The following is a 12,563-nucleotide window of genomic DNA, read 5'->3' as shown; positions in this document are numbered from 1 at the left end:
TTAATGACATAAGCCATTTTGAGAATTTTAAAGCAAAGATTTAAAATCCTAATATACAATATAATACAACCAGAGATAATGATGCTATTACATTAAGAGCTACTAGCCTTTCTTAAAAACTCAAAAGGGCCACACATTCACTATCCAGTGTTATGCAGAAAAAGGTTACATTCAGTATCAAACATTATATGCACTATGCTGCAATCCATTTAAATAATTAGAAGGTTGCATGTAATACCAAATTTTTTTATTTTTTTTGCAATTTGCCGCTGTTTTTTCTGGTGCCCTGCGTGTATACATAAAAAGGGGGGAATTTATTGACACACATTCATAATATCAGATTCTATATTGGAACCTTTTAGTACCCTAGTGTTCAAAGTAAAAATCCAATATGCTTCTTTTTGGATAATATCCTATCTAGGTTACCACCTCTATGGGGTAAAAAGACTTTGTCTATAACCAACCATTTAAATGATTCAACATTACATTTGTGTCTCTCTATGAAATGTTCAGCCAAAGCAGAACAGGGATGTCATTCAAATGCTTTCTTATGCACACATGTACCTTTGGTTGTCATACCAACATATTGTAGAATACAAAGATTAAAGCTTATCAAGTACATAACATATCTTAATCTACAGTTGCCCTTGCTAGCCAATCACAATCCTGCTCATATGGATTGCTGTTTGCCCCTCCCCTTTTCTATATCTTTAAGGTGGTTTAACAATAATTCTGATTTAATTATAATTTTCTGACTTAGTGATAAGACTAATACCACTGATTTATTCAAACAGGAGAATGGTGAAGTTAATGGAGCCTCCGCTCCACGAGAGCGCATCAGTGACCCCATAGCAGGACGAATGCGGGAAGGATCCATAGAATCAAGATACCCGTCACATCAGCTTGAGGATTTCCGTGTCTCACAAGAGCAATTAACTGATCATTTTGATAGAGAGCGGAGGTAAAGCAGAATACAGTACTCTACTAACCTGAATGATCCAGAGCCGTTACTAGTTTTAGTTCAGTGTTTAAGGTGGTCACTTCCAACCATGAGATTTGTTTAAAATTTGCTAGATCTGTGGGAACCGCAGTACATTATTTAACCACATTGAAGCGTTTGAATGGTAAATTTTTTATGACTTGTACCTGCTCCTACTTATCTCTCTCATTGCAATAAAGCACAGCGATGTGTGTACAGCTCTACTTGTAAATGAACTACCTGCATGATAGAATAGAATTGGCAAACACAAGTGTGTAGGAATAAGCAGGAGCATTATCTAATAGGACACGATAATAAATGCTTGTTTTGTATGCTAGAGATAACTTATGGTTTTCTATGTCTTGTTCAATCTATAATTATATAAAACCCTCAGGAAGATTTAACCTACATAATAGAAAAATATTTTTATGTTGTATTGATCCTTAGCCCCAAAAATATATATTGTAATTTGTATACTAATGAGTGTAGCAAATTTAGACTTTTTACCCTGATTTGGTTAAACAGTCATTCCTGTTTTCGTTCATACAGGTGGTAAGAGTCCATGATCCATTACTCCTGGGAATTACTCTTCCTGACCACTAGGAGGAGGTAGAGATGCCCAAACCCCAAGAGTTCGATTAAACCGCTTCCACCGTACTGGTAATCTGTCTTGTCTTTGCCTCCACTGAATGAAGGTGAAGAATTAAGGTGCTTCTGATGTTCTTCTGTGAGAGGGGTTCTCAGACTGATTTGAGGGCCATTTCCACTCAGTGAGCTGCTGTTTGATGGAGGGATGTATTGGGAGTATGGGGTAGTGGCACTTCTACTTCCCTAAGGGAGTTAGTCACAAGCCATCCACAGGTGTTGTGGGGTACCTGTCCTTAGCCTCCTCCTGTTGGGTTATCCATTTACTCCTATTCCATATCCTCTGCTGTTATGTTTCAGCACTGGTTTGGCTATTTCCTAGATCCTATGGGTACGTATATATATTATTCATTTAGGGGCACTCATTTAACAAGTTGGGCATTTTAGTTTGCACACTTTTGTACTCTGTAGCCTTGGCACAGTATTTGTTTTTTTGTTTTGTATGGCTGTTTTTTAGTTTTAAAAGGCTCTATGCCCTTTTAAATTTATGTGCATGAGTTTTCTTTTTGTCGGGTTAGCACGTGTCGTGAGCTTGGGTACTTTAACTTTTTCTGTGAATGTCGACTTACTGGATTTATGCTCTTCAGCTAGTCGATTATAGCGCATGTCGTTTTGCTCTGTCTCTGTTTGTACCCTCTATCAGTGCGCTCTCACCCACGCATTATTTCTTTATTTTTTTGTTTGGCATATCGTGGCCTTGCGAGCTATTTTTAGGGTCTTATGGTTATGTGTTCTACTTTTTTTTTTTTTTTTTTTAGTTTTCTACAAACCAAGGCAGAACATGCAGTGATCGGAGATGTCATCGCAGAAAATGAAGCATGTCTGCAGACAGAATAGGATACATGCAGGAACTGTTAGCACTTTAGATGGTTCTCTTTAAACAGCACTGTGCTCTTGGCTGCACTGTGTAGGTTTTCCTTAACTCTGCGCATCCAGAGCAAAGTGCTGTTTGAAGAGAACAGACAAATATGGAGAAGCGCTGCAAAGCAGCAGTGCATTTATTGTTGACTGGCTCTCAGGGATTTATTCAACCTTGCCCCCCCCCCAGCCTTTTACGGTCCTGCTAACTGTGACTGAATGTAAGATGTTCTTGTGAGCAATGCATCTTTTTATTACTACATTTATACCCTGTGATGTTTGACCAAGAGAAAGAGGAAACAACATTTTTTTAGGTGACTTTTTTTCTGCAGCTAATTTGCAATGCAATTTTCAACTGCAGCACTATTAGTAGATTATAAAACTTTTTGAAAAAAACATTTACTCTCTAGTTAAATCAATAAAGTGCAACTGAACAGGTTAATTAGTGTAACTACTTAATTTAAAATTGTATTTTATTTTTAAATTACATGCAGAAATTTTTTCACTAAAAAAAATGTCATCGCAGAAAGTGAAGAAAAGTTCTGCCTCTGGGTCCCACCATTCTATTAGTTGAGAGAAGAAAAACTTTTGTGAGGAACCACTCCACCATTGCTGGTGAATCACGAGTGGCCAGTCTGCTGGATGACTGAAATTCCAGCCAGCTACATTTGCACCAAAAGGGTGCTCTCCTACATGTGAGTGAATTTTCACTGTTTTGCATTTATTATCCGATTATATGCAATACTAGGCCATGTGGAGCTTCTGTTTTCATCCATCTTCTACAGGTTTAAGAAAATATATCCATTGCCAGCTTCTAATGTTGAGCTTCGGGAAACAGTTCGCCTAGCCAAGGTAGATATAACTCCATCTATTTTAGGAACTATCATTCCTTTGGAAGATAGTTATTCTTTGAAGGATCCTATGAATAGGAAATTGGAATCTTTTCATAGGAGGGTTTTCTAGCAAGTAGGTTTTTTAGGCCAGCAGTAAGCGTTGCCTGTGTGGCTGTGGCTTTTTATGTTTAGTTAGTCTTTCAATAGGTTTAGAAAATCTTCACTAGCAAAATCATCCAAAAACTGCTCAGAGTCTACTGAATTCTGCCAATTCTTTCCTTTGTGAGGCAGCTATTGACAACATATAGATGAGTTCTAAGAGTATCTCATTAGCAGTTCTTTCTAGAAGGGCTTTGTGAATTCATTTTAAGTCCTGATCAGCTAATATGGTTTCCATATCCAGGCATATTTTTTTAGGGAAAGATGTTGTTTGGTTTTCTTCTCCGAGTCTCCCTCATACAAGTTAGCATGAAGGTGCGGCCCCTGATCCAGATATTCTGGTAGGGGGCAGGTTTCGCCTTTCTCACGAGGTTTGATTCCATTATGTTCAGGATCCCTGGGTTTTAAATATATTTTCTTAGAGTTATCGAATAGGGTTTCAGGGTGAGACCTCCCAGAGGAAGTTTTTTTTTATGTCTCATGTTCCAAAGTCTTCTTTTAAAGCAAAGCTTTCTTTCAGTCTTTTTCGAATCTGGAATCCATGGGAGTCATTCTTCCAGTATGTCTCCACTGTTCCAAAGAAGGGAAGGGACTTTAAGTCCAATTTTGGATTTTAAAGCTCGGAACAAGTTTCTCAGGGTTTCTGCTTTCAAGATGAGAACTATTTGGTTTATTCTGCCTTTTGTGCAGAAAGGCCAGTTTATGTCCTCAAAATATTTTAAGGATGCCTACTTTCATGTTCCTATTCACAGGGATCATTATATCTTGTCTGTGATAAGAGCCCAGGGTTTTTTTTCCCTGTGTTTCCTAACCTGGTCAAGATCTTGGTACAGGCTCCATCTTTTCATTTAGTAGTATTACACACAAACATATTTTTGTTGTTTTCTTCAGCAGTATGGTTGGAGAATCAATTTTCCTATGAGGGAATCGTTGCCTCCTCCTAGTGGTCAGGAAGAGTAATTCCCAGGAGTAATGGATCATGATCTTGCACCACCATGAAAGAAATGAATTTGTCAGTGTAAATATAAATGTTTTTCATTATTTCATGTACAGATAAAAATAAACATAATTTTGTGAAGACTGATATAAATAAAAATTAGATTTATCTAGATAATCTCTTACCATGCAGCACATGTTCTGTAGTTCTGTAAAAAAGCTACAGTAATGGTCTTAGGGTATTGTTTTTTAAAAGTATAACACAGGATATTGTAATTTATCATTACAGTACATTTTAACTTAATTTGTGAATGCATTATCTGTATGAATGGTCATCAGTGGTCCTTCATGTCTAATTATGTGAAGTTTACAGTTGATTATGTTTATAGATACCGGTTTGACCAATATTATTAAATGTGTTTGCTGCAGTGACCTTTCCAAGCCACCAAGCTGACCTGCTTCTGACGTTCTGAATCTAGCAAGGAATCATCATTGATATCATCCCTGACCTAGTCAGAGGTTCCTGTATTATATGAATATGCACAGCAAATATATCTACAATTAAGCACTGTATTGCAAAAGATCTTCATAATCGAAATAAATGAGCTTTTCAATCCACTGTCATTTTATTAGCAAAATTTGCCAATTTTAACTTATCCAGAGCAATCCAAGGATACATCCCTTGCAGGGTCGGCTCCAAGGGGGGGCATTGGGGGGCAATGCCCACCCAAATAGAATGCTGTACCTCCTCAAAAAATATTGATATGATCATACGCTTTAAAAATAATAAATCAAATAATGAATTGTTATGTAATGCTGCATGCTGGGGGCAGAGTTAGCTGCTAAACTGTGAGGATGCATCACGCATCTGCAAGGAGCTCTGTGTCTTAACCTCTTATTTGGAATTGGAAGTTAATTAGAGACTTTTTGGACTTGTCTTTAACCCTATCAATTTTACCTAACTATCGTGAGTTACTCCTTTTCTTTAACAATAGACCATGATAAGAATATGATTGTATCATATAAATATGTCTATAAATGGCTACCGGCTTCTATCGATGCCTTAAAAGTGCACTGTAATCTTTTGACTCTCATACATGCTTTGTAAATGTGTCCCCCCTCGTGAAAGAAAAAGCCCCCCCCATTTCATTCGTTCTGGAGCCAACCCTGATCCCTTGAGAACCCTACAGAATATGTCTACATGTCTTGTTTGCTGTTGGCAGTCAGAAGCCATATGTAAATGAATGTGTGCACTGCTCCTATCAGTCTCAGTGTGGGATATAAACAGGTTTGGCAGGCTGCAGTATATCTAAAGAGCATAGCATTTAACCATGTTTTGGTTCTGTACTTTCGCAAGCACACTGTAACATGCCTTACAGTACAAACAATAGGCTGCTTTTAAAAAAACAAAATGGAAAATAGAGAATAGTAACATTTTATATGTTATAGGTGCTGCACTCAGAACATACTTAAACACTGGTACACCAGTTGGCATCTGTCTAAAAATTAGCATAAAGTGAGTGCACAATATGCTGATTATAGAGTTAAAAATACTGTAAAAACCTTTGGTATAGCCTCATCATACTGTCCCCTATTAAGTAGGCCCTCCAGCCTTTTCGGGGGAGTTGAAATATGCAGTTTTTAAAGAAAAATTACAGCGGTAGATAGAAAAATAATAAATATACATTAAACTTAAAATGAAATCACACGCAATATTTAATTATGTACAGTATATTAAAATGCAATATCCTTTTAATGGTTAGAAGCAGCTCTGTATTTACAGACCATGCAAAATAGTAGTAATAGGCTGAGAGAAAAAGAGCCTGGTTCACTAAAAACGGGGGCATGTTAAGATAAAGGAAATAAATCTCACTATAAGAGCATGGGCCGAACATATTTTGCTATTTTGATTGCTGAAGAGATCCAGTTATAATAGATCTGCTAAAGATTTCTTTTGCTTTCACAGAAACCTCAGGAAAACTCGTCTGAGTGGCGACAATAGACTGTAGGAAAAATGTTTCACTCTTGCTCTACGAGATTTCAGTGGAGTGGTTCGGGATTCTGAATTTGTTCCATGAGAGAAGTACGTGTGAGCTGGGTGCTCAGCTAGACTGATTATAATGGACATGTGCATTCTCACACGTTTGCTCGGCCTACAAATACAGAGAATCAAAACTGTTTCCAGCAAGGGAACTATTTACCTGCAACAAAGACTCTAGAACCTTTATGTATAAAATAGTGTACATTTGTTGGATGCTTGGCAAAGATTGGGAATTTATTAATCCCATTTACAGGCAGAAGTAGATACTCCGTTGCTTCTTTTTAGTATCAATCATTTATAAAACTGTGAAAAGGAGGAGGCTTAGGCGTTTCATACTTTTAGTATTCCAGTCACCAATGTCTTGCAGTTATATGGCATTGTGTGATTTTATTTTTTTGTTTCATTCCAAAAATCAATCCATGACTGCTGGAATTTTTTTTTAATTTAAAAAAAAAAAAAAAAAAAAAAAAAAAGTGTAGTCATTTTTCTTGTGCTGTTCCACCATAAAACATGACCCCTTGGGTTAAGTGCTTTACATTTTTATCCACCACAGTGTTACGGGATTGGGTGTTTTTAAGACACAAATTCTGCACAAGTGTGTTCTAATCCAGCATCACAAAAAAAAACCCAGTTTTCAGCACTTGAGGACATAGTATTCTGAAGGTAAATCTTGTCCTTAGACAAAAGGCAGCTATAACCGTGTAGTTTATAGTAAGCTGCTACACAAAGTCATCGTATTCGCGTTTGGAAGCAAATGCTAGTAAAGGCCTTTTCAAAAACCGTGTGCAATATAAATGTTTGTAAGTGTAAATTGCTCAAAACAGGTTTGTTTTGCAATTTTTGTTTTTATATTTTACCAAAACCCTAAATAAAAACTAGCTAAATTTCTGTCAAAGTAAAATTCATCAGGGCTATGATCTTAATAAAAATCTATTTTAATGTGCATGGGAAAATAACCAGCAGGAATGTTCATATGTGCATAAATATAATTTCAAGTAGAAAAAAAGTCTTATTTAACTGTGCAGTTTTGTCACCTCAGGGTACTGTTGGCTAACGTCCCAGTTGATTTTATTAAACGATTATGGGGGAAGCCTGCTCATAATTGCCTTTTGGCATTAGTCTTTTCCTAAACTTTATTTATTTTAAATATGTCACACTTCACAAGAGTAGGTCTGCATAAGCTGGAAGGTCAAGCAAAAATGAGAATTCCTAATGAATATTCTATTCCAGCTAGTAAAAGAGCACATGCTAGTTGACTAGGGCCAAGTCACCATATAATTTGTATGACTTGCAGCAAATACATAAATTCTGATTAATATAATTGAAGGTTTCATGAGTAAAATACAGCTTTTTGGTCATTTAAAGGGACAGTAAACACCCTGAAATTTTATATATATTGTTTAGTTATGTATAGCAAAACAAAATTGCAATCTACTTTTATTGTGTAATTTTCCTCCTGTTCATGCCATTTTAGCTGTGAACTTTAATTTAATTCATAGCTGGAAATGCATCCTGCAGACGTCTTAAGGGTAAACCTGCTACATATGTTTCCCTAATTGGCTTTAACTGACAACTGCAAAGCAATGCACTTTATACTAACACAATGACAGTGGCTAGCCTTATTTGCAGACTTAAGCTTGGATTGGCTCTTTCAAGTAATGCAAGGGGTGGGTAGAGTGTGGCTGTTAAAAAAAACCTAATGCAGGAAACCAGATGTTTTTAAAAATAAAATGTTTAGTCTGAAATAATAAAAATGTACACTGTCCCTTTGACCACAATGTAAGGCTCTTATTAGTGTTTGAGTCTGTATGAAATTGCTCACACGTCTGTACCTTTTTAAAAGTGCATATTGTGTAAAACTTGTACAGCAAATAGATGTCTCTTATCAGTTTTCCTTCTTTTATTGTTATTCACTTAACAAAGTACTAGCCATGTATTTGGTATTTCAGACCAGTACTGACATTTGATTTTAAATGGAAATAATCATTTAATAATAAAATACTACTAGAGGATTGTATTATTGCACAAATTCCTGCATGCATCTTTCACAAAGTGGTTAAAATATATTTAAAGTCTGCTTAGGAGCCACAGTGCATTGCCACTTAAGCAGGGCACAGCTAGTGAGGCAATCCGGCACACTCACTGGCTGTAATCTTTGTTGGTGTTGAACAGTGTTACATGTAAGCATTTGTGCAATAACATACTCTAGCGTTGTGTTTCTCAACTGCGGTCCTCAAGTACCCCCAACAGCCTAGGTTTTCATTATAGCTGAACCAGTGCACAGCTGTAGTAATCTGCTGATTAGTAACCATGGTTACTAACCTGCTTTCACCTATATGATTATTATTTCAGCTATAATGAAAACCTGGCGCTATTTTATTATTGTGTTATGTCCCATTAAATGGCATGTTTTAAACCCTTTCATTGATTTGTCCACAAAACAAAACAACATTCTGCCAGAGAGGACTGTAATGCTTTGCTCTTTTGCAGGCAGCCAAGAAGTTTAATTATTTTTGTATTAAGCAAATATTTGTGTTGGTAAAAGAGTACATATGCGGAGAGAGATTTTTTTTTTTTTCTCCCTTGGAAGGATCTGATGTTTTTCAAGGCCATGCCTCTTAACACTGAAAAGAACACTAACATATCTTAAAGGGACATTAAACACTACATAAATGCTGCCATGTTGTAACTTAGGTTACTTTCTCTGCTGTGGCCAATTAGGGACAGTTATAAATAGGTCACTAGAGTGTGCAGCCAATGGCTGTGCAGAATATAACAGTGTTCTGCACTTCCATTTCTAACAGGAACTGAATTGCTCCAAATTTGAGAATGGAATTACAGTGAAAGGGGACAAAATAAATAAGGAAAGTATATTGCAGAGTTTTTTTTTATATATAAGATGTATCATTTGATATTACCATCTTAAAGTGCTTAATGTCCCTTTAACAACTATAGTAACACTTTTTGCTGCAGTTTGACAGTCAATCCACTGAACATTATACCTAAGCTATAAAAGAGGGAGCAGACAAAACCTCTTATATCTGATCATTTTAATTTTTTGCTAATAAGGTCTGATTTTATTTGACAAACTACAGTACATACAGTATGAAAGGGCAATTATGATAGTTACATGCGCTAATTTGTTACATAACAAATTAGCACATGTAGTTGCATTACTGTAAAGGCCCTTAAAGATATTCCTCACATTTTTAAGTAACCTACATTGTCAGCTTGGTGATTGCAGTCATAAATACCAAGCTGAGGCTGGAAAAAAAATAATTCAAAAGCAAATGATAAACATATATGGTCTTAATTTATCAAGCAGGGGCGTACATATTCGCCCCTGTCCGCCCAAGCTCTCCTCTGCCCGAATTTAACATTGCACATGAGCGCTATTTTGCTATTTAGTGGAATCCAGCCCCCTGCCCATGCACAGCCTATCACGCGTGTTGCAGGTGGAGAAGAGGGTAGGAAGATCTGATGACCGCTGCTTGATAAATCCTGACTGCAGGTTCTCTTGTGAGATTGTGCAGTCGTAGTTACAATGGGCTTGAATTATCAAACCTTCTCCTCCCAACATTTTGACAACTGCCCTGTAACGAATATTTCAGTATTCTGGTGTTGTATACTATGAAATGTGCCTTGGTGGCTGCAGAAGCCACTTACTTAGATGCAGATTAGACTGGTAAATTGAGTATTGTTAATTTCCATACATGGAGCTGTCCATCTATTAGCTGCATCATCTGACTCCACTATTAAAAAGGATCTCTGTGCTGCTGTGCCTCCTTGTCTCAATTATTTTACTGCTTTGTAAAAACCTTGTTTCTATTCTTTAACCTCTTAAGGACATATGACGGAATTTTTCCGTCATAAAACAATTGAGCAAACTGAAAGCTGTGTCCTTAAAGGGTTAAAGATACATTAACTTATTTCCATTATGTGTAGATTGCATACACCAGTAATTTAGTACTACATTGCATGAGATTTGAATTAAAAATAATTTTAAAGGGGCAGTAAAGTCAAAATTAAATTTTAATTAAATGAGCACTTTATTGAATTTGCTTCATTCTTTGTTGAAAAGCATACCTAGGTAGACTCAGGAGCAGCATTGCTATCGGGAGCTAGCTACTGAGTGCTGCACACATGCCTTGTGTCATTGGCTTGTCTGATGTGTTCAGCTAGCTCTCAGTAGTGCATTGCTTCTCCTTTTAATAAGGATATCAAGAAAATGAATCAAATGTGATAATAGAAGTAAATTGGAGTTGTTTAGAATTGTATGTGCTCTCTGAATAGAAAAAAAATTGAGCTTTGTGCACCTTTAATACCTTTGCTACCGGGACTTTCCCAAAATACCAGATCATTTTTAGCATTTTTACTATTACTCTATTTAAACAGAAATAGAGCCTTGTTTTTTTTATTTTTTTATTTATCTGTCAAAACTATATTTGTTTATTAAGTAGACAACCCAAGGTATTTATCTAGGCCCGTTTTGCTATATTTCATTCCACCATTTCACCGCCCAATGCGATCAAATAAAATTTTTTTTACTTTTTCACAAACTTTGGGTTTCTCACTGAAATTATTTACGTACTGCTTGTGCAATCATGATTGTAAAAGTGCCTCTGGGATCCCCTTTGTTCAAAAATAGAAGTACGTGGCTTAGCCTTTTGGTAATTAGAATGCTGCTAATTGAAGCTGTCCCTTGATACATTATGCAGCATGACTAATGAATTACTGGAGGATGTGTGAGGAAGAGATGGACAAATCTGCAGATAGGAGGAGACCATAGCTAGAGTGTCTGCACTTTATTAAAGTTATATGCAAACAGCAGTGTTTAGCCCCTGAATTAGAGCATAGGAGTAAGGCCTAAAAGCAGCTTGCTCTAAGTATTAACAGCCTCAAATGCTGAACAAGTGTGTAACCTGAATCGCCATTTATATTCTATGCTTTTCTGATTAACCATCATTAAATGACAATGATCTAAGAGAGATAGATCCATCTGCCTGTAGCAGCCAGACCTATTGAGTAAGAGTATTGGGTTCCCATTTAATATGAAACCTTTTTACATAAATGAAATAATACTGTAAGGTATAAACAGTCCCGAAGGAGGACTGTGCATCTCAAAATATAAAGCTAGCTGCTTTTTCACCCAACAAGATGTGCATTATTACCAGTTTATAGTTCTAGCTTCTATTATAAAGATACACACTGTGGGAATTGCTTGGATTATTTCTTTCTTGTTTTGCACACCTATACAAATAGATGTTTTCACTATAACATCTTCCACTGAAACCATTGTGGCACTAAAAAGAAAGGTAGCTTGGAGCTTTGTCTGTGTTATGTATTAAAGAGCATTGTCTCTTGTATTATCAAATGTTTTGCTAGTAGTGCTACATCATCATTTAAAATTCTTTTCTTTTTTTTTCTTTTTTTTTTTCTTTTTTTTTATTGCCTATATGCAACCAAAATAACAAGCACATCAAACACCTTAACCAATTTCACAGATCTGTTTCCGCTCACAGCTACTTTAATTTTGTACAAGAACTTCTCTGGAACAGGTCAATGAGATTTGGAGAACAGGCGCTACCTACTGGTCCTTAAATAATATTAACTTTAATGGGCTAGAAAACAACTTGACTTAAAGGAACAGTAAAGTCATTATTAGACAGAGCATACAATTTTAAACAACTTTCCAATTTACGTCTATTATTTTATTTGCTTCCTTCTGTTGTTATCCTTTGCTGAAAGGTTATGTAAGAAAGCTCAGGAGCAGCAAAGAACCTAGATTCTAGCTGATGATTGGTGACTGCATATATATTTACCGATTGTCACTTGCTCACTCATGTGTTCAGTTAGAAACCAGTAGTGTAGTAGTAGTTGTAGTAGTTTAATTTTTTCTGCGGAAAATGGCTGTTTTTATTTTATCCCTCCCTTTCTAGTGAAGGGAGGGATAAACCACATCTTGGGTATTTCTATCCCATACGTCACTAGCTTGTGGGCTCTTGCCAATTACATGAAAGAAAACATAATTTATGTAAGAACTTACCTGATAAATTCATTTCTTTCATATTGGCAAGAGTCCATGAGCTAGTGACGTATAGGATAAACAATC

The 12,563-nt window shown here is 36.3% G+C and overlaps 1 protein-coding gene across 3 annotated transcripts in view; it reads left to right on the top strand.

Moving 5' to 3' along the window:
- The window catches only part of PLCG1 (phospholipase C gamma 1), a 167,813-nt gene extending 157,587 nt beyond the window's left edge, over positions 1-10,226 (top strand). For 2 of the 3 annotated variants that reach the window (XM_053714432.1, XM_053714364.1), the window contains 2 exons: positions 795-961; positions 6,377-10,226. In XM_053714432.1, the coding sequence (XP_053570407.1) occupies positions 795-961; positions 6,377-6,419 (210 nt within the window). In that variant the 3' untranslated portion in view covers positions 6,420-10,226. Of the gene's footprint in view, positions 1-794; positions 962-4,839 lie in introns of all 3 variants that reach the window. The other variant, XM_053714504.1, reaches the window with a different exon arrangement.
- The last annotated feature ends 2,337 nt before the right edge of the window (positions 10,227-12,563 follow it).

Source organism: Bombina bombina, chromosome 1, assembly GCF_027579735.1.
Source record: "Bombina bombina isolate aBomBom1 chromosome 1, aBomBom1.pri, whole genome shotgun sequence".
Classification (NCBI taxonomy): Eukaryota; Metazoa; Chordata; class Amphibia; order Anura; family Bombinatoridae; genus Bombina; species Bombina bombina.
The sequence above is the reverse complement of the archived record's forward strand: the minus strand, read 5'-3'. Positions and strand labels throughout refer to the sequence as shown.